General features: G+C 32.3%; 1 protein-coding gene and 1 long non-coding RNA gene across 2 annotated transcripts; both read right to left on the bottom strand.

The window, feature by feature from the left end:
* Positions 1-1,609: 1,609 nt before the first annotated feature.
* LOC132725860 (interferon-induced protein 44-like) lies at positions 1,610-12,970 on the bottom strand. Its single transcript, XM_060711045.1, has 4 exons — positions 12,944-12,970; positions 9,277-9,417; positions 8,850-9,027; positions 1,610-1,914 (listed from the first exon to the last, which is right to left on the bottom strand). Exons 1-4 carry the CDS (start codon positions 12,968-12,970, stop codon positions 1,610-1,612), a joined length of 651 nt encoding a protein of 216 aa, XP_060567028.1.
* Positions 12,971-13,747: 777 nt separating this feature from the next.
* On the bottom strand, positions 13,748-20,580 carry LOC132725861 (uncharacterized). The gene is made up of 3 exons (XR_009625121.1): positions 20,454-20,580; positions 14,785-14,843; positions 13,748-13,887 (listed from the first exon to the last, which is right to left on the bottom strand). It is a non-coding gene; the product is annotated as an uncharacterized LOC132725861 (long non-coding RNA).
* Positions 20,581-23,965: the final 3,385 nt, after the last annotated feature.

The following is a 23,965-nucleotide window of genomic DNA, read 5'->3' as shown; positions in this document are numbered from 1 at the left end:
TTTGTTTGCATTTTCATGTTTTTGCCCGGTGCCCATGATGCAAAATACAAATCAGCCTTCGTAAAATTTCTTATGTTGGTCACAGTTTTGAGTTCTGGTCAAGCTCAAAGTTTTTCTCATCCTGTGACTGCATATAAGCATGAGTTCAATTTCCTATGCTCTGTAACATAAGAAATTCACGAACACAAATCGATATAGTGGGGAAATATGTTGTGGTTTAGAACTGTTTCATTATTAAAGAGAAAATGTGTAGCAGGCCGGATAGCTCAGTTGGTCTTCTGAAAGTCATGGGTTCGAGTCATGGTCAGGCAGTTTCAGTCAGGGTTTAGAAGTGGTTTTTCAACTGACACATGTTTGATTCATTTAACAGATTGCATTATTTGAAATGGACAAAGGCAGTATTGCATGATACTTTTAGATCTACAAAGGGCATTTGATACAGTTGAACACACTATACTGCACATCTGGGATGAAGAAGTTGTTTTTCTTCTTCTTCATGAAACTTCAAGCATCTGCCATATATAATGACATTCTTACATGGTTTAAGTCTTATCTCTGATAGTAGCTAGTTGATGTGGCTGGTACTCATTCTACTACTGCTCTGGGAGTACCTATGCTGTCCCCTGATGTTCATTTTAGGTCCTCTTTTATGTCTAATATATGTCAATTACATGTCTTCAACCCTAAGCAATAAGCTTTTATTATAATGCACAGGCACGAGTATCAGACCTTGGAAGAAAAAATATGGCCAGATTGATAAAAAACCTGTGTTCATCTTAAAAGTGTCAACAACCAAAATAAAATGTAAATAATGACCCCCTTTAAAAATATACTTCAAGTTGATAGTATATTTTTAAAGGGGATCATTATTTACATTTTTTTTTTGGTTTTTATAAACACAGTTTTTTTATCAATCTGGTCATCTGGTCATATTTTTTCTTCCCAGGTCCGATACTCGTGCCAGTGATTATATGCTGATGACTCAGGAATCCTTGTGTCTCATAAATAAATCTGAAGAAATTCTTTCTTATAGCATAAGTCTTATAAGATTGCTTAATTGACTATAAATTGTCTTTGCATCTTGGCAAGACAGAGTCTATTCTTCTTTGCTTTAAGTTTCAACTTAAACTGGCCCTAGCCTCCAGGTCACATGTAATGGTACTGCTATAAAGTACACATCTTTTGTTAAGTATTTAGGTGCAAATCTGAATCAAATTCTTTTGGCGTCGCCCTTTGATGCTTTGCATCAATGATTTTCTTGTATATCTTCTTTCATGATTAGTTTTGTCAGCAATGTACATTTTCAGCATTATAGATACACTACTAGTTATGGAAAGATACTTGTAGGTTATCGATTATACGTTAAAAAAACACGAAAATAACATTAAGGGGACTTGCAAAAGTGTATACTTATTTGAAGCTGGACAGTATAATTAACTGTGTAGTTAACCTGAACAAAATAGAGTACAACACTTATTAAATGACACTTGGTAGTAAAATGAGTATGTATTATTTTCAACTTGTAATTAAGAATCATAGTAAAAAAAAATTGTAAAGTAATCCACTACCATAGAAAATAAGAAATGAAGAGTTTCAAAAGATATAAAAGTCACTCCTGCCATAACTTATGTTTGTAACGATAGCTATGTTCGTTGAAAGCATCAATCTTGCCCTTTGCATACTGTGTAATTTGCCTCAAGGCGAGCAGAAGTGGTATGTTCCTTTTCCAACTGATTTCAATAGAATCTTCATAATTCCAAACTGGATGAATGGAGGCTAACGGAATATTAAACTCTTCGCTTGCTTTTATAACAGCTTCTCTAACCTTAACGCTTCGGAACATGTTTGTAATGTCCTTTTGAACCTCTTGGCAAAGAACGTCAGCTTTTGTCAAGATCAAAACACTTGGTACACCTATATTGTAAATGAAAAATGTTACTTGAAAGCACTTCAATTAAAAATATGCTTATATCTTAATATTTAACATATTTTATATTTTATTAAAAAAATAACCTTAGCGATTTCACACCGGTTCGGGTTTGGATGAGTAGGATTTTGAAATTCGGTTTAGATTTAAACAGAATTCTCTAAGCATTGTGACTGTATAATTCTGATTGTGAATTTAGATTTAAGAGAATTGCGTTAGACATTAAAGTTTATTCAAATAACAAGATTGTGCATGAGACAATTTTGTTGATACTAAATCCACGAATTTGCAACACCGACGGAAGTACCGAAAACACTTAAAATCCGAAAAGTAACCTAAAATAATCAAAAAATACTTTTGTAAACAGCAGTTACAATTGACATGCAATTTTATCGTTGGCAGTTATATAAATATTACATTAATATGCAAAAATATAAATATATGAAATCAATTGAAAAGATCAGATCAATCGCTAATTTGACATTAAAAGCTGACGGTGCCGGATAAATTCTTTTTTGCGTGTTTTTCGATATTTTTAAGCACATTAGTTTACATTATTGATGGTCTCGTTATTTTGCACATATTTATAATTCAATAATAATATTTTAAAATCAATGTAAAATAATTTGTAGGAGGAAACATGGTTGAACAGAACTTTAAATACTTCATGTAACAATAAGGTATTTTGACTTTAATATGAAATACATAGCACGAATGTATCTCTCATATCTATGCCAACCTAAATGTTAAAGATTACTTAGCTATATTGCCAACGGGCAAATATGTTTAAAATTATCTGTCATAGGTCACCAAAAGTAATAAGCTTTTGAGAAATAAGAACCTAGCACTTACGGCAAAATGGGTCTGACACAATTAAAGGTTTTTTATGTGTGAAATAAGTTAATTTTTTATCACAACAACATGCAAACTCAACTTTGAAGGCTATTCTACGGAATCCTTTTTTTTGACCATACACATATATACACACCGAGAAAATTATTCAAAGAAGTGGGGGTATATTGCTCTGTCAGCCGGCAGTCGGTCGGTTGGGCCGTAGACAAAATGGTTTCCGATCAATAACTAAAGGACGCCTGCGCCTAGGAACATCAAAATATTGATTTTGGAGTTAAAAAGTCAAAGGCCAATGTCACATTGACCTTGTAGGAAAAAACTGTTTCCGATCATTATCCAAACAAAGCTAAGGTCTTGGAACTTCAAACTTGATATGATGAATGACCATGACCAGTAAATGATCCCTATTGGCTTTGACATTGAAGGTAAAAACGGTTTCCGATCAATAAAGAAGATCAGTAAAGAACGCTTGGGCCAAGGAACTTCAAACTTAGTTAGATGATTATTCCTGACCAGCACATGTATCCTATTGATTTAGGAGTTAAGAGGTCAAAGGTCAAATTAACCTTGTAGGTAAAAACGGTTTCCGATAAATAACTAAAGAACTCTATAGCCTACGAACTTCAAACTTGGTAAATGATTGTGCATGAACAGTAGATGACCCCTTTTGGGGTCAAATGTCAAGGTCACAATGACTTTATAGGTAAAAACGTTTTCCGATCAATAACTAAAGAACAATTAGACCTAGGAACTTTAAACTTGGTATGATGATGGTTCATCACCTGTAGATGAACCCTTTTGATGTTGGGGTCAAAGGTCAAGGTAATATTGACCTTGTAGGTAAAAACGGTTTTCAATCAATGACTTGACAAGCAATGAGCCGTTGGCGTTCAAACTTTGTAGGTACATTGGCCCTGGATATTGATTTTGGGGTCAAAGGGTAAATGGTTAAGTTCATATTGACCTTATAGGTAAAATGATTTTCGATCAATCTGGACAAGCTGGTGCCAGGTGCATTGGTCTTGGCAAGTAGATGACCCCTTTATTTTTTAGGTCAAGGTGTAGAAGGTTGATGTCACATTGTCCTTGTATGTCAAAACAGTTTCCTATCAATAACCGGACAACACTTGAACCATTGACCTTCAAACTTTACAAATGCATTGCTCTTGGGCAGAAAATGACCTCAATGGATATTTGGGGTCAAGGGGTCAGAGTTCAAGTCAAATTAATCTGATAGGTAAAAAGCTTTCTGATCAACATATCAACAACTCATGGGCCCTTACCTTCAAACTTTATTGGTGCATTGGTCTTCGTCTGTAGATAACCCCTATTGATTTATAGGTCAAAGGTCATAATCACATTGACCGTGCACGTAAAGACCTAGTGACAAGTCATTACCAGTAGATAACCCCTATTGATTTTTTGGTCACTTGGTTAAAAGTCAGTCAAAAAAACATGACCACATGACTTACTGGCTGCCGATAAGGGGCATACATGTTTTTTTTCAAACGTAACTTGTTAAAAATTTTAGTTTTGTATTAGATTTTATTAAAAATTTGACATCACTGTTTACTAATGTTCAATCACTATCGCTAAAACTGATCGATATCAGTTTCAATCTTGTAATACTGTGTAATTTGCCTCAATGCGAAGAGAAGAGTTATGATCCTTTTCCAATTGATTTCAGTAACGTCTTCATAATTTGTAACAGGATGAATGCGGGCTACGGAAATGTTATAAACTTCGTTTGCCGTTTTAACAGCTTCTCTAATCTTAATGCTTCGGAACATGTTTGCTATTTTCTTTTGAACCTCTAGGCAAAGAACATCAGATTTTGTCAAGATCAAAATACGTGGTACACCTATGTTGTACATGAAAAATGTTACTTTAAGATATTTTATGCTCATTCTTGAGTAAAATATTTTTATCACGGAAATTCGTTGATATATATATATATATATACAATTCTTACTGAATATGTCTAATTTTAATAAAAGAAGCTATGAACTAAGTATGGGAAGCTGCAGGTCAAGCAAAGTTAGCATTTTCTTTAAAAAAATGCCAGTTTTTTTAATGACACTATATATTTTTATTGTGACCACCTATAGTGTTTAGAAATTTAAACATAACATATCTACTTTGTGAGAAGTCATAACATGTTGATAATATATTTATAAAGAGACTGTGTAGCAATTATCAATATTTTCTAATATCAAATTTGATCATAGTATATCTTTAAGGCATATGCTTTTTTTTCTTCTTCATGTTTTCGTTAAGAAATAATATTTCCCTCAGCGGTGTTAATCGGCTTTTTTCACACCGGTTTGGGGTTTTGAAGCAAAGGATTTGACCATTAAAACCAAAGGCCTGAGTGGTATTTTTCGGCCTAATGTTATTGTTTGCTTTGCAAAAGTTCTTTCTAGCATTAATGTTATCTCAAAGGACTTATGTGAACAGAAAATAAGTGCGGTAATCAAAAATTGTTTTCTACAATATGACCAAAAGTTTATAAAATTAGAGTGCAAACGCACCAGTTAGTCCTATAACACATTTAATACTTTATACAATGGTTCTTAGACACCACACTATCTCTTACTGGTCATTGCAGTTTACCCTTGTACACTGTATGTGCATTCTAATTAGCACAATAATGAATCTAACTTAAAATCATTTTACGTTAAAAGACACGAACAGATAAAAAAATACCAGCATTGGATAACAGAATTAAAATCCAAAACAAATGCAAGCTTAAATAGCAGTTATTTCTTTTTTTGGACAAATCGGTCGTGTATAAATGTACTCATGTGGTTGTTAGAAAAGTTTGAGTTGATAAACGGTATGTACTTTTCTATTCTTCATCTTACTTAAAGATTCCTTATTAGCTGCTTATGAACTGTTATTCCGTTTCTTAGTTCATCTACCGTGTGACTGATGTACAATTAACTGCACCCATATCAAATTGATAAATCTTTTACATACTTCTAAATAGACATACAATCAATGCCTTCTTGTCTATGTAATGTCTACTACAATGGACATATTTTTCTACCAATATTTCAAAATATTGATAAAAACAAAATAATTTCACCATTAGATATTCTTACGAAAATGTTGCTTGTAAAGAAATCATGATAATGTTCTAAACAATTTAGAATGAACCTTTATATGAAAAATAATACTATTCTGTTCTAAAACATTTTATCATCAGCTAAATGTTATATCAGATCATGTATCTCACAATTGCCTACAACTTCCATGTTCAATTCTTTCGTGGTTTATTGCAATATCTAATACTAAAAATTCTGAAAAATTGTGGTCCCTCCGATGCATTGATTATGAAAAGTGCAGACTTTGTTTGATTGAGTCTATACATGAGGGATAAAGACGTAATTATTCATTTTATTACAGACCTTCCATTATAACCAATTAATTTTATTGTATAAGCTTCTATTATATAATCACACAGTTCATATCTGGAATCATTGCATTGGGATATTTTAGAAATTGTTTTCTTTTCTTCAAATTTAGATTTGATCAGCTAACATTTAAGTTAAGACACTGCTTTTTGCGCTTTATTGTTTGTGTACTGCTCATCATTCTTTTTAAAATCGTGCACACCCATCCGCACACACACTAAGACAAAAAAATTAAACAAAATTCATAAATATTAGTTTTGTAATAGATTTCAGCAGTTGACTATATACAAGAGTTACCTCCCGTTTTTACCCAGATTCTAATTTGACCAACAAAAAGTACAAAGAAACAAGTACAAGGTTCAATCCTGTATTCATTAAAAAGTAATATGTTGATGTTTAATAACAGGTAATTAACTTGTCACATCTTAGAAATAAATAAAAGCAATCAGAATATATTAGATTTAATGTATTTCGTTTAAGTTTAAATTTCAATGATTGCATTGAGCTTAGAACTTTAGAAGCTGATATCATAATATTATTAATGTGTTGGTGCCATTTGCCATTTTCCATCTTCACTCAATGTAAGTCCAAGATGTTTATGCGTTTTTACATAAGTAAGTTGGGTATTTTCAAAGAATAGAGAAGGACGTTGTTCATCATTTAAGGAAAAAAAACATTATTTCTGTTTTATCCGGATTAAATTTAATTAGCCACTTATGAGACCATTCTTGAAGAGTATGTAGATCGGTAATTAGTGTGTTTTATATAAAATTCATGTTGCTGGAAGAAATCGACAACGAACTATCATCTGCAAAGAGGCGAGTTATACTTAATAGATTATCAGCAATATCATCAACGTAGATTAAAAATAGCAACGGACCCAGGACTGATCCCTTGGGAACGCCCGCAGTAGTTATTTTCTCACTTGAGAAAGTTGAATTTACAGAATTTTTTGGTGCCGATTTAAAAAATCGTTGCTCAACCAATTTAATATATCGCCATCAATACCGTATTGCCGCAATTTAAATATAAGCCTTTTGTGCCATACCCTATCGAAGGCTTTCGAAATGTCACGAAATATCATACATGTAGATTGTTTTTTTTGTCAAAGGCCTGAGTAATTTGATGATAAATATCAATAAGTTGAAAGACGGTTGAATGACCCGGTAAAAACCCAGACTGATGATGATATATAATATTATCAAGATGTAAATGATTATAAACGTGCTTAAAAACAATTCGCTCAAATACTTTACCTACACAACTTATTAGAGAAATTGGTCTATAATTCATAGGCATGTTTTACTGCCCTTTTTATAAATTGGCATTACAACTGCTGATTTCCATGAATTAGGGTAAATATTTTCGACTAGAGATCTGTTAAATAAAATGCATAGTGGAGCACAGACAGAATATCTTGTTTCTTTTAGCATTTTATGACTAATTTCATCTGGTCCACTTGCTTTATTTGCAATTAACGTTATTAAGATATCACTTATTTCCTGATCGCTTATTTGTAGACTAGAAAATTTAATATTACTTTTAGAAACAAAATCTGGTAGGGACGAATGGGTGTCGTCTACAGTTGGGACTGAAACAAAATAATTGTTGAGACAATTTGCTTTTTCTAGATCGGTGAAGAAGTAAGTATTGCCGGGCGAATTTTCTATGTAAAGTTGAGGGATACTCTCACAACCTTTGTTTTCTTTACTTAACATTTTTACGGTTTTTCAATATTGCCTGGGGTTATTACAATTAAGATCAGATATAGACAATTCTAAGTTATTATAAAACTTCTCCAAATTTAGATTAATGAAAATTAATGAATTATATATGTAAAGCATTTCAGAATAATGCTTTACGCTTGTATATTACTTTACTTATTTTAGAATGGCCAATGATATTCCCAGATTTCAGTTTGTAATTTCAAAAGATTATGAAAACTTCTACTTATTTTTTTGTCTTCCGCGTAAATTTTACAGGAAGTCAAACTATTTAAGACGGACTTTTACCGACAACAAGATAGGAAAATATTACTAATTGCGTTATTGTCTTATCGAAAGAAGAACATCTATAAAAATATGACAGCCGCATTTAATTGAAATCAGTTACAGTTTCCATTATGGTGGCTGATTTGAGCCATTCGTGTTTTCGCCCCGCGCTCTCGCTAATAAGCGTGTTTTTGTCCCGCGACCTCGCTGTTTGCTTTCTTAAATCTCGCTCCGCGCTTCAGCGGGGCGAAGATTTATTTATTAAACTTTGTCCCGCGCTCTCGCTAATTAGCGTGTTTTCACTGTGCGCCCCTGCCATTTTAACTTGTTTATTTCCGACTTTTCGCTTGGCGGGGTCGTGGGGAGAAAACACAAATGGCACAAATTAGCCACCAAAGTGGATTGATAGTTTAACATCGTTTTTTGTATTGTGTAAAGTGACACAATCACAAGTCATGTTTGAATATTGTATGAAGAAAGTAATATTTGTTCTGATTTAAATGACATTGTGAAATTTGCTATAAAATAACGATGAAATCCAACATTGACTGATCTTAATTAGTTAATGTCACATATAAGAAAATGTAAGACAACATCGGTAATAACCATCGTACCACGAGGGATGATACGGCTTTTCAGAAGATAAATGCCCACTTTACTTACATAATCGCTTCACTGCATCTTGTATTTCACTTATTTTCCTGTCATAGGCTACATGATTGCCAGAATGCATGACATTTGCATCAACTACAAAAACAACACAATGGGTCTGAACTTCGAACCTTGGATTAATACGCCAGTGGTCCTTGTTTTCTGGTGAAATTGGACTTATTGGGTTAAACTGAAATTCGAAAATGATACAGGAAATTAGCAATACTGCAAATTACAATCAATAATAAAATCAATGTAAGCATAATAAATGGAAATGTTTAATGTTTCTGCTGTTCGTGATTATTGTACTCATCCAATCAAAATTGATTGTTTCTTATGCCAAACACATAAAATTTATTATTTCTTTCCTAAATTTTGGCCGAATAAATCAAAGCACATTTATAAGAAGGGAAATATCATACTTTAATTCATCAATTACCCTATAACCATCCTTAATGTGCCCGTTAAGAAGAGAAACCATGTCAGCAACATTTAATCCTTCTTCTTCACATTGTCCTATCCCCATGCAGTCCCTCAGTCGAAAGTTTTGGAGTAAGGAGTTATCTGTGTATTTGTCATACTGAAATGAGCAACAAAATAAACAAACGTATGTCTTTTACACAGACGTGTACACATCACCAATGCCATTGGCGCCAATTTGCTGTTTCTGTCAAATTTTATTTTTATACATGGATTTTCATTTATCAATTATCATTGTCACCCAGGATTGTGTTCATCAAGAATTCTTTGTTGTAGCCCAACAAAATAGATTTATTAACTGTTTTGATATGTGATTTTAAATATCAATCAGGTTTGATTCATATTTAGTGAATAAGAATTTGTTTTTTTCTTGGTGTTCGATGATTGCTTTACTCGGGATAAAAAAATTTTGTTTTCTAAATTTTAAGGCACTGCTGTATTATAGGATTTAAAGGTCACTAAAAGTAGAAAACAATAACTGTTGAATATTTCCCTAAAAAAGATATCCACAATTTTGTCATTTAAGACATGTTAAAAATATTCAATATCTACAGGTAAATATATAGAGACGGATTCTTAATTTAAAATTCAACTGAAACATAATGCTTTAGCCGGTACAAGCATCTTTCGAGTGATATAAGATTCATAGAGCGGAAATGTTTGATATAGACGAGCAGGGCGACACCCCCAACTTTAGACACATTTATCTGTTGTGGGTATAATGGGTATGACCATTTGACTCGCATCAATTATATGTGTTTAAAGAGACAAGTTGTCATGTCAGTTACCATCTATGAGAATCAATAATGCCAGTTCATAGTGATAGTAAAAAATAACATTTTTCATGTAAAAGATGGGGAGATAATTCTTGCAAAATTGGTGCTAGAGTTATAAACCTTGTCGCATAACTTGTGGTTAATGATAAGGAACATACATTTGAAGAATGAAGTTGATCCCTTAAGGAATAAATAAGTTACGTTAAAAAATGATTTTTTAAGAAAAATTCTAAGTTCAAGAGGAAATAAATCTGCATATAGCGGCGCTAGAGATATGAATCTTGTCACATAAGATGTGAAAATGATAAGGAACATATATTTGAAGTATGAAGCTGATCCCTCAAGAAATAAAAAAGTTATAGTGAAAAATATTTTACTGAAATCTGGACGCGGACGCCGACGCCGGGTGAGTAGGACAGCTCTCCATATACTTCGTATAGTGGAGCTAAAATATATATTTATAGATCCGTTTTAGTAATCGATTCACGTTCTATCATTTGATGCAGTCTTTTTTTTTAGAAAGTTTTGTTGCTGCAGGTTTGCTGTGTCATACTTGCAACTAAAGTAGTGACTAAATATATGCTTAAAAACTATATAATTTTGACCCATAATGTTGTTAAAAATACACCTTCTCTTGTTCGGTCAATTGTGTCAATAAATATAAAAATGGAAACTAGAAATGTGTCCAAAGGACACGGGTGCCCCACACGCCCCTGTTTTGTCAATCTTATGACTCTAGGTGAAATATTTTTTGGACTACATGTGCCACAAAGTGAAAACTAAATTTCTTTTTACTTAGTAATGGGCAAGAACTTTACAAATACTGAATGAATCCACAAGCAAACCTTAATGTGCATAAGTACATATGCTGACCAACATTCTTGTAAACCTTCAGGCCTACAAGTCAAATATTATTCAAGTTGAAAATTGCAAATTATACTACTGTTAGTAAAGGGCAATAACTCTAACAAAACTGAAAAAAAATCCACAAAGTCTCAGGTGCATAGCGCTTCACAGTGATGTTGATTATTAATCCTGTAAAGTTGGTTGATTCAAACTCAAGCACTCAAGGACCAAATAACACAACATAATAAAACAGTTTTTACTAAGTCAGGGGCAAAAACTCTAAAAATACTGGATAATTCCACAAGTAAAACCAAACCCACAACTACATATGTTGAGCAACATTCCTGTAAGGTTCCATGACTCTATGTCAAATTCTTTTTGAGTTACATGCGACACAAGTTGAAAATTGCAAAATTTTACTAAGCCAAGTTCAATTACTCTTAAAAATACTATATAAATTCACATGTAAATACCCAGGTGCATAACTACACATGCTGATCAACATTCCTGTAAAGTTTCATGACTCTAGGTCAAATTCTTTTTGAGTTACGTGCGACACAAGTTGAAAATTGCAAATTTTTACTAAGTCAAGGGGCTTATAATACTGAATAAATCCACATGCAATTGCCCAGGTACACAACCGCACATGCTGATCAACATTCCTGTTAAGTTTCATGACTCTAGGTCAAATACTTTTTGAGTTACGTGCGACACAAGTTGAAAATTGCACATTTTTACTGAGTCAAGGACAATAACTCTAAAACAACAAATAAATCCACACAAAATTAACCAGGTGCACAACTGCACATGCTGATAAACATTCCTGTTAAGTTTCAATACTCTAGGTCAAATACTTTGTGAATTACCTGCGACACAAAAGAGTACGGACGGACGGACGGAAGGACGGTCGGACGGACGTGCCAACAATTGGGGTTCTTGGGCTTTTTCCCCATAAACCAGTAAAATAACAACATAAACCCGTCGGTTTATGGAATTTCCTTCTTTTCTTAATTAAAATTATGGACGGAATGAAGCTCATAGACCATTGGATGTTCGCCCGGATGGACGGACGGTTGGACGGACGGACGGACGGACAGACAAGGGTAAATATAAATGCCCCCCCCCCCCCAAAGTGGTGGAACAAAAATTCAAAATGTTTCAAATATCCAATCATTAAAATAATACGCTACACTAGTTATACTGAGAATCACCCATTTTTTTTGCTGTCATGTTGAGTTGAAATGTTAATACATTTTAAACGATTGGCTGATCGATAAATGATTGTTGATGAAAAATGTGTATGAAACAATACAGAAACTACCTATATTATAAAAAGATTGCCCTAGTCTTTAAGACTTGAGCCTTACCGATACTTTATGACGATTTTTACAGAAAATGTCATTGATCAGTATTATATTATATTGATTAGTATTATAGTAAAATTACAAATGAACCCAATTAAAACAAAATGTCAAGTTATTTTTCTTTTTACCTGTTCACTAATAATGTACACTTGGATGGACACAATGTTTAAAAGTTGACATCTGTATTAAATATTTGATGAATTAATTTCATTTATACTATTTTGAAAGATGTCATTAAAATTCAATGTTGATATTAATTTCCTTTTTTGAAACTATAAACATCTAATGTAATACATGTAACCAACTGAAATGTTTAATATACATAGACACAACTATTATCATTTATTTGGTACATAATTTAAAACCATGCAAAAAGTAATTATCATTAATAACTTAATTAAAGTTTAATTGAAATATATATTATGTCCCTTAAAATCTACAAATATATGTATCAATCATTTTTGTAATTAAGTATTTTGTGTAATTAAAGGGAAAAAGGACTGTTCCTTTGGAAGAGATTTAAAGGAAAGGTATATGTGAAAAGACACTGTAAGTGTTTAAAAGGAATCTGTTACATATCCATACCGCCTTATTAAGCTAAGTCACCTTCTGTGAATGTGAAAAGATATAGGATATCTACCTCGTCAAATATCAAGCCAGCCTCCATCGTAAGTCTTTGATATGCAATCAATATTTGCAATAAATCTGATGTAAGCTGATACAACTTTTTACAATAAAAGTAAACAACTCAAAATCGGATATTTGTAAATATTTCTTTTCTTATAAATACGCTTGCAAACAAAAATTAATTTATCACATTATTAGCTACGATAAATACTCGCAATACCTGATTTTATATTACATGTGTTAATTGGTTATATTTATATGAATACGAAACTGTATCACCATAAGAAGTAAGTCATTTGACTCATACTGTAGAATGCGGATACTTTTTATAAGCCCGTTTTAAAAACGGGTCGTATTATAGTCCCCTCCCGGCGGGCGGCGTCCAATTTTTGTCATCTCTTACACGCATGGAGAAATTTTAATGAAACTTCATAGAAATGTTCACCACTATGAAAAGCTGTGTCGCGCGCAGGAATAAGGTCTCTAGGTCAAAACAAAGGTCAAGGTTAAATTTAGAGGTCACTGAGGTTATCATAATAAAATGCAAGGTCAAGGTCACTAAAGATGATAAAATATAGAGATTTTGTCCAGAGCATATCTCCTTTACTTATAAAGGGATTCTAATGAAACTTCATACTTCAAGAAGTACTGTCATGCGCATTAACTAGTAAATGAAACTAAATAAATGTAATTTTTAAAGGACAGTGCACTCGAAAATGAGGCGACAACGAAAAACCCGTTTCATTATATTGATTTAAATGAAAACTTACTTACAGTGGTTGTACAAATTTTGTTCCCACTGTCAGTTAAAGCACGATCAACCTTATGTCCCTGAGAAACAGATAGTATTGCATTAACAAATGAAGACTTTCCTGCTCCAACTGGTCCAACTAGTACGATTGTGGCTTTCCATTGCGTTTGAATTTCTTCTATTTGTTCACGAAGTGACAATTCAAACTGATAAAAAATATATTAAATCAACATCCATTGTATCATAAAATTACAAATACCAATAAATTGTTATTGTATTTCAATAAAATTTGTAACATTCACTAAATCAAGAAAGTGTAGCTTCTAAATTTTGTTCTATAAAACAAGCTAATTATCACAGTAGAAATGCCGATACTTCTAAATTACTGAAGCATCAAGAGTAAATAATATGCAATTCGTTTAGTTTTTGTGAATTGGAAATCACGTAGACTCTGCATATACGAAGATCAGTTCAAATACCTGAGAATTGGTTAATGTCTCTTAAGCGGATAGACATTTCGAAGTCCGCGTTGACACATGTATTAACTAATGTGATGACATGAATATTCGTCACGTCGTTTTTAGGTCAATCATGGCTTACGCTTGATGAAATTTAAATGTTTTTGGGAAATATGCGTTCAATATTTTAAATGCCGCCAAAGTATTCAACCTGCAGTGTGCCTGTTTAAACTGGTACGGGAATTCGAAATGAACGAAACAATAAAAATCACCGAAACTTGTGATATTTCGCCGTAGTATGAACAATTAAAACATTTTCTGTTTGTGGTGTTATAAGCAATGTAAAATCCCTTAGAAACTTCTTGAAGGCTTGTTATAAAGACAATTACAAATGATGGAAAACTTCCAGGAAATTAAATTGGGGGAATGTAAACACAAAATATCATTGATTGAATTTGTGTTACAGACATTTAGGAAATCTCAATTATTTTTTACTATCCCCAGTACTGTATATGTTTTGATATACCAAAAGATAAAGAAGAAAAACAACATATGTTTAATGATTAAAACGATAAAGAGAAAGTGTGTTATGGAATAATGTCTATGCTGTTTACTGAATCTTTTCAGAAAAAACAAGAATCTTACTTCTTCATTCCATGCTTGAGTTGTTCTCCATGGGGTACTTGTAAACGGAGACGGTGAACCTAGGAACAGAAAATCATATATGTATACACAGAACTATAGATAAGCTCTTGACCCAAAGAGAATTTCAATTCAAGTGTTTTTTTGTTTGAAAGTTTTTTTTGAAACTTAACCATATTAATTTTAGCTCGATTGAGAAAAAATGTCTTGCAACTTATATTAATCACTTTTGAGTCCGCTTCCTGGAACCAATCAGTACGAGTCTCATATGAAAAAAATGGTTGTGACCCATGGCCTCGAACCCATGATCCCTGGGTTGAGAGGGGGCACCTTTACCACTAGGCCACCGCTCCCCTATGCAACTTAGCCTTTGTAAATCGACAGCACAGAGTCATCTCAACCAGTTCATCACCTAGACTTAAGTCATCTATGCTTAACCTGTTACCAACAAATTTTGTTCTTTTGTTATGATCAGTTAATCATCTGGTATGTTTGGCAATTGCAACGAAAACAACAGACCAAAGCAGATTCAATCCGCTCCGACATATTGGACCAAATTGTAAAAAAAAACTGACATGAAACTTGTGTTTTTATATCAATCTTGCGATAAATTATACAAAATAACTTTTTTAACGTCAAAATGATCCACATATGTATCTGGCTAGAATATGCAGTATTGATAGCAACCACTTTTACGGTGTTTGTTTTCATCTTTTAGGGTGCATTTGATTACCGGTTTGAAATTATTTGACCATTTACGCACTTTTAATCGAGTTGTATGCGTACCCGACATTTTTTCGACCGGATTATTAGCACTGTTGTACAGCGTCCACCGGATTTAGCCCCTAAAAACACCAAAAACGAAAGTAGAAAGCTGCACAACGAGTACACCCAAGGTAATGTTTTAACTTATTTCTTCATCATAACTTCATCGATTTGTCCAAACTAAACAATTTTTGTGAAGCTTAATGATTCTGGTTTTAGAGAAATATTTGCTTTTGTCTGCAAATTGACTACTTTTTGTTAACTTTGCGAAAAAGTGTAGCGTATTTGTTGACATGTGCGAACGATGTTGATATTTACCACTAAATCAAACCCAAAACCCATTTGCTGTATCAAAATTCACCGTTTTACACAAATTATAGTCATCCCTCTACTTATATTTGAGTTTACACCCTTCAACTCGAGCTGCTTTTAACAAAATTCGCAAAAATCTGCCTTGCCTTGTGTACAGAGTCTAGCAAAGAAAACAAATTTAAGTGAACGGAGTGTAGTAGTTTAATGTACAGGGTCTAGTAGATGTGAACGGTGTCTAGCAGTCACATATTTATAAAGTATAGTCTTTCTTATTATTCTTAATTGGAAAAAATCTCATATCAGACTAAACATGGATAGGTTAGAGGACGAGGTATTTGGTAAATAATTTATGTTTTTAGTGTTTTTGAGCCTAACAGTATAGCTGCGTTTAATTTTTTTTGTCATACCATCACAACCATCAGCTGAATAGTGTCTGTCGGTATTTATAAGACATGTTGAGGAGTCTTCTAAACCAACTCGCTGAATGGAGATGGTCCGAATGGGGATATATTTATATATACATGTATAACTAACCTACATATAAGGTAGGAGGTCGAAAATTGATTAAAAGATTATGCAGGACTGTCATTTTCTACAAAACGGCATTAGCACTGTCTTCTATAAAACAGTTTTAGCCGCCTCATATAAGCTATTAGTCGACTTAGAAGATGCCGAATAGACTCTTTAAATGTTTCATATCTCTCTGCACACTCTGTACATTGGTATGGCAATGTTGAAATGAAAACATAAAATACCATCATTATCATCATCGTCATCATCATCATTGAAGAGTCATCATAATCTTTTTCAGAAAAAAACAGCAGCATATATAAGCGGCAGCATTGTATTTATTAAACTGAATATCGAAATCACAAGTGAGGTCACCCGAGTTTGACTGCAAAAAAATATGAAGGACTTTATAGCCAGTAATGTAGTATTTCCACAAAGATAAATATAATGATTAACCTAACTAATCAAAGCGGATATTTTACCAAAGCTCATTAACAAATTTTTGTTTTTCAATGAAGTCTTAAGACCGGTGACATAATAAACAAATATAACATGTTTAGATCAAGTTTAGTTCACAATGCATAACACGAACATGGTTTGAAATTGTTTAAGACAAATTATAGAATTTTCTGTTCATAATGTTCTACTAAATATGGAATGAAATTGTGGTCTTTTGAGTTTTACATTTACCCTATTAACTTATAGTCACGCATAAAAAGTGGTATAGCAGGACGGAAACTGTTTACTGCAATTAATATACATGTTGCGTAACATGTTGACAATTTAATTTAACATTTTTATCCTTAATAAAATTAAAATCATTCACTTCACAATCCCTGATCCCGACATAAATCGTTTTCTTCATCAGCGCACGTGTATATGCTCTGGTATTGAATATATTTTGCAGAAAATGACATTCATTTACCTACTACACCCCGTACAATCGCTATCAGTTTTCCATCTACACCCCGTACACATCCGTGCTAGACTCTGTACACAAGGCAAGGCAGTTTTTTGCAAATTTTGTTAAAAGCAGCTCGAGTTGAAGGGTGAAAACTCAAATATAAGTAGAGGGATGACTATAGTTTGTATTAACGGCGGAATTTGATACAGCAAATGCGTTTTGTGCTTGATTTAGTGGTAAATATCAACATCGTTCGCAAATGTCGACAAATACGCTACATTTTATCACCAATTTAACAAAAAATATTTTATTTGCAGGCAAAAGCAAACACTGCTCTAAAACTAGACATATTTCGCTTCACGATATTGTTTAGTTTGGAAAAATCGATGAAGTTATGATGAAGAAATAAGTTAAAACATTACCTTGGGTGTACTCGTTGTGCAGCTTTCTACTTTCGTTTTCGGTGTTTTTAGGGGCTATATCCGGTGGACGCTGTACAACAGTGATTAGTAGGCACAGAGTTGAATTTTGATGCGTATTTAGTAATTTTCAATGCAGAAATGCGAAAATACGCATTTTATCCGGAGCTCTGTAACAGTCAATAGAACACAATTAAAGCCCATGCCAACAAGTGTATAAAGAAATCTAGTACAGAATGTTTTTGCTTTTTCGCAAAACATACTTGTTTGTTATTTAATATATTAAAGAAACCTTGCAATGCATCTACCCATTGATTCAGATGGTTCTTTGGTAGATATCAAGGTACTTCCACTGATGTTCTTTTTTTTAAAAAAAGGAAAAAAAAATAGAAAAAAACCCTATAAAACACAACAAAACAGATCTTCTGAAAAACTGCAAAAGGCGATGGAATATGACTTGACGTCATGTGATAATTCTAAAGACACTTTGACGAAACGCATGAATATAACTACAATGTACTTCTGGCGTATATACATGTAGGTAAAAGTAGTAATTCCTCTTGCTTGTAGCAGTTTTGATAGCAATTAAGTACAATCAAACAGGTCAACCAACTAATGTTTTATGGTTTATGGTAATAATGGTAACAGATAATGAAATCTCGAGCTCTCGACCAATTAGTGGCATTAAGAATTCGACATTCGCAAGAATTCCGTCATTGTTGTCTAAAAATTATCGAAGTACTTATTTTCTTAGCATGACTTAATTCATTGGGGACGAGTTTCCTGGTAGTAGTTTTGCTGTTTCGCCCAATTGTCATCACATATGCAGAAACACACCCTAGTGTCAAGTATGAAATGATTCTGTGTGTACAAATTATGAAAGCCTCAAGTCACTTGTCATGGCAAAAGCAACGGAAGTGCTAGGCTTTGGACCGGAAGTGTATGTTTCACACTTATATTCGGGCCATTATCGCGTAATGACGAGAAACAACAAAACATTAACTTCTAATTAATACCTATGTTACTATATATAGTAACAAAATCTAGGGTATTTCAGGGCCATTATGGCAAGATCTAGGTCATTATGCAATTTCGGCCGCCTTGCTACTCGGCATTATTTTTCCATAATGGGCGAGTGAATGAGCGCACGTGCAAAATGACGTAATCAACTCTCAGTGACTTTCAAGATGGCTGCTGACGTTGAATGAACTGTAGTCACTTGCACAAAAAACTTTCAGTTTAAATGACGTAATCAGTCTCAATCAACAAAGCTTAACATTGAAGATTTATAAACTCAAGAAAAGAATACAATAACTCTACCAAAGACAAAACATAACCCTCAGAATTTCCAAAAATGATTTCAGTTTGACTGTAGAAATAAGATCGGATCGATGACAAATGGAGCTAGACATCAGTCTCGGAGGCACAAAAGTTAATAAAAACTGGCACTATATGTTATTCTCACAAAAATATATAGAGTTTTTATCGATATAAACAACAATAAAACAACATTGTCTCATATTTATTTTGTTTTCTCATGTTTTCAAATGTAATAAGAGGGTTAAACTGAATGACATATTTTTGTCTAAATGCCATATTTCGGACATAGTTATTAAAGACGTTAATACTTGGTTGCAACCAAGTATTAACCTCTAAATAAATGGGAAATTGAAAAGGTTAAAAAAGAATAAAACTAAAATAATTTAAATCAAGGTGTGTTGGAGTTATAGTGTCTGTTCGTTTATTTACCGTGTGATAAAATGTTAATTGTTTGAAAATCTGCCAAAGTATAATGGAAAAATATAAATAAAATGTTCTAATAAACATTTATCTATATAACCACCTAGGCAACCGCTAGTCACCTACTACCGAAAAGCCTAAGTTAAGCTGAGCCTTCTTGTCCATTGAATTCAGTGCTTTTAGCGCTTTATTCTTATTTGTAGTATTAACGATATTTTTTTCTTTCGAAACACTACATGCATAACATTTATAATTAGTCAAAAAAGTCTAAGACTAAATTCAGATTGGACTTAAAACTTTTATTTAAGCATCGTGAGCGGAAATACAATTCTATTTTCTCAAATTGTTTGGAACTATGTGACTTTTGTAAAAAACTTTTAGATTTTTGACAAGTGTGTTTACGATACTATTGCGGCTCTTGAAGTTTTTGAAACTTAATCTCGTTTTCAGGAAAAATCTACAAAAACAGCACCATATGATAAAGTTTAGTATTCCAAGTTTTCTGCGCTATATCTCTAAAACATTCACCAAGTAACACAAACTTTTCGATTAAAAGCTGAATTGAGAGAAACTGACTACGATACTCAAAAAGTGGCGGGCGTTGGTTGTTCACCATCATGCAAATTGTAAAACAACATCACAATCTGTAAATTTGTTATAAGTCATAACAGAAACAATCGAAAAAGAAAGTAAAATTGATCAATTTACACAATACTCAACAGAATTCTTGCGGGAAGCGTTTTATACACAGCAATAATTGAATTATTTTTTTTCTCTCTTTCATTGAAAGAAATTGGTGTATTTAGTATTTTTGTATACATTGTTTTCTTATATTTTATTTTAGAAAAAACATTACTCTTAGCTTTTAAATATTTTGTAAAAACACATTTAATGTGTTTACGTATTATTTTGTAAAAAGACTTACATATAAATTTATTTTGTAGAATGTATAAGGTAAGTGAACATTTATCATATTAACATTAAGAGATGCAGAAAGATTTTTATTTGAAATTACGACTTACTAGGTTTCGAATCCGAACCTCCCATGTTAGTTTCCTCCGACACAGAAAAAGAAAAAGATAAAGCAGAACAGGCTCTTATACCATGTATTTGTTCCTTAAACAAAATATTATTTCTTACAGCCTTCAGAACTACACAAAATATTTAACTTTTCAATACATAGTAATATAAGATTGAAGACATGTTCAATGTTATCGGAATGCGAAACAGAGTTAATTGTTTATGATTCAATGCTTAGAGGGATTGATTACACATTATATAAATATATACATTACTTATGTTTATAACGGTTTGTGATTATATGAGAACGGGAAAATTTCTTATCGAAATACAAAAATGTGATAATGTTTTGAGGACTTTAGTAGTTTTTTGTTAATTCTGTGAAGGTAAATTATGTGATATATGTAATATGCCAATTGACAGTATTAACAGAAAAACCTCAAACAAGATTGTAATATGTGTGAAATAGCATTATTGTTTAACACTGAAGTATAAAAGTACAATTGTCTTTCACACGTGTCGATATCCTTCCCTTTCATTAAGTATATTTCGTTTTTCTGACTTATTAGTATTTACATTTCAAAGAGAAACCTTGAACATGACGTTTCTTTCATACTTTTTGTGTCTATCTTCAAACTTGGCTTTAAGTATGATGTTTCTCGATACTCAGAAAATTCATATGTATTTCAGAACGGATTATATTTTGATAATTATGATTTTTATGTACTTCAAATTTCTGAATTTCAGTAAAACATCACACGTATATTGTTTTTCAATACACTTCGAAATGAATACAAGAAATTGTATTTTTGTGCCACATTCTCAGAATAGTCAGAATTATCATACAGTTTTTTTCTGTTAATTTATGTATTTTTACAACGAGTTAAAAATAACATTATGCCAATTCATGGGTATATAGTGAGTGAGGAGTGAAAGTTAAAATAGGTTTATTACATTTTGCTATAATTTCTTTCAATTTTATTATCTATTTCTCATGAACTATAAATATCTCATGCTATAAACATCAATCGCAATTTGCCATTATAGAACGAGTGGGTCAGTCTGTTATGTTTAAGGCAGATTTATTATACATGTATTTTTCTGTTTTTTTCTCTCTCAGTATTAAAAGTCGGTAAATTACCGTTATAAAAGTTAATTTTTTGAAATAAATTTTTAATTCAGCTCAAATAGACAATGAAACTATATAAGCATATTGCCATTAGTTTGAGTGTAAGTATCAACTCTGGTAATAAATGTTTTATGATCATGCGAGAAAGATTCTCTTGGAGTTAGTAGCGTTTATGTTTTAGAGAAATGGAAATTGTTGTTTGAAGGAAGTTTTGAGGATTTGTTGATTTTTGTGTAATAAATTGTTGTGATAAATTGATCTGGATTGAGTTTTAGTTGTATTTGGTTGTTGAATTTTATTTGGTTGTTCAGTTCTATTGTTTTCATTAGATATATCTAGTTGTTATTGTCAAGATGCTTTAAGTTTATACTATGTCTTTGAAGATATCTGTAGATATTGGTTGTTTTGGTGGTTCAAGTTATTTTTTCGATGTTGATTAGATGCTGTAAAGTAAATGTATTTTGTTGTTGAGCGTTTGTTGTTGATACATACATTTAGAGTTGTAAAATGATTCATTTTATGTTCTTTATTTTGTGGCGACCTTATTGTCGTATTCGATCATAATTTGTTAGGAACTTTGGCTCGCCAGGTGTTTTTATTGCTTCGTATAAATGACGTGAACATATATTTTTATGGTTAATGAATGACGTTTATTTGTTTTAGGTGTAAATAATAATCAGCGACTTTTGTTTTTTATGAAATTAAGATAATTTGAATAAAATTATATACAAAATGTTTACTAAACATAAACAATTACTTGCTAGTTATCCAACAGCGAAAACTTCAGTTATAGGAGTCCGGCGGTACTACTCTGCCCCTATACATTGGGAATTGATAATTGTTTTATTACCAAACCCTTCTTTAGATTAACACAAATAAATAGAATAATATAGGAATCTTCTACCGGCTGTCGGTACAGACCGGAATATTTAGCTCAAGGGTAACTGTTTACGGCGGTAACGAGGCGCAGCCAAGTTTCCGCTAAACAGTTACCCGAGAGCTAGATATTCCCGTCTGTACCGACAGCCAGTGCTTGATTCTTTTTCTTGCATATTAAATGTCATTTATTTTCGGGAGAGAATTTACGAAAACTGCTTTTTTGAGTACGCACGTTTTTCTTATAGTTGCGTATGAACTTACAAATTTCATTCATAACGGTAAAATGACGTCATCCTTTAGAACGCAATTCATTCATAATAGGCGCGCGGCAATGACGTCATTTAAAGCACGCGACTTGTCACACATGGGGGTGTAAGGCAGGGTTTTCTAGCACCGCCGAAACGGTAGATAATCCTGTCTGATATGCAAGAAAAACCAGTATTCACCCGTCAGACTCATTGTTTAGATCTTAATCAGTTAGACTTTTAAATGCGTGTACACGGCTAATAAAATATGTTTAGTTCATTTTTTAATTTTTAAACTTTATGGTGTTGATATATGTTTTATTGCGATTTCTAAAAGATCTTTCAATCAAAACAATGAAGTTTGGTTTTCTTTGTGACTGGTACAAGACATGTGTTCTACTTGTGTGATATGCAGAAATAAATTATTCATACAAATAAAGTTTGTAATAAAGTTTAGAAGTCTTAAATTGTTATTAATGTCTAATTTCAGAAATAATTTCTGAGTATTATACATGTATCAAACGTATTTTATTAAGCGATATTATTATGATAAATAATCATTTTTTTTATTTCTACAAACATGTAAACGATGCAATAAAGAATCTATATAATTTTCAATATTCTAAAAAGGTATATATTATTTGTTACGAAAGCTTAATAGAATCAAATGAATCAAAATAAAATATTGGTAAAACGTTATAACACAAAACGCGCAATTACGCGAATAAAGGCGTTGTATCACGAATAAAAAGTGAAATTTGCGTTTTAACGCCGTTATTCGCGAAATAATGGCTTAACATTTTTAAATTTTATTTTGTTTGATACTATTATGCTTTTAAACTATGTTGAGTGTTTTTTTTTTACAACGAATTTATATTTTTTCCGATAGCTATACGTTAATTGAGGTGTAATGAAAATATAAACTTTCAATGAACTATTATTTAAGCTCAACTTTTTTGAAGAAAAAAAATGAGCATTTGCTACAGTCATTTGTCGTTTCTTTGTCGCCGTTGCTGGTGCCTTCCGAAAAAACTTTGACAATGATTATGTGGGTTTCCTTCATTCACGGACCAATAACTCCTTGGCAAACCATCAAGCCTGACTGATTAGACTGAAACTGGAACTTTTACTCATAAATGCTATTACTTTTCAAAGGTCAAAAATTTTGAATTTTGCTTGCTATTTTGCAAAATTGGCTATAATTGGTTATTTTATGAATGGTTTTCTTCATACTTGGATAAAATATCCCGAGGAAAAAAGT

The sequence above is a fragment of the Ruditapes philippinarum genome, unplaced genomic scaffold, assembly GCF_026571515.1.
Source record: "Ruditapes philippinarum isolate M1 unplaced genomic scaffold, ASM2657151v2 ctg12728_1_1_1_1, whole genome shotgun sequence".
Classification (NCBI taxonomy): Eukaryota; Metazoa; Mollusca; class Bivalvia; order Venerida; family Veneridae; genus Ruditapes; species Ruditapes philippinarum.
The sequence above is the reverse complement of the archived record's forward strand: the minus strand, read 5'-3'. Positions and strand labels throughout refer to the sequence as shown.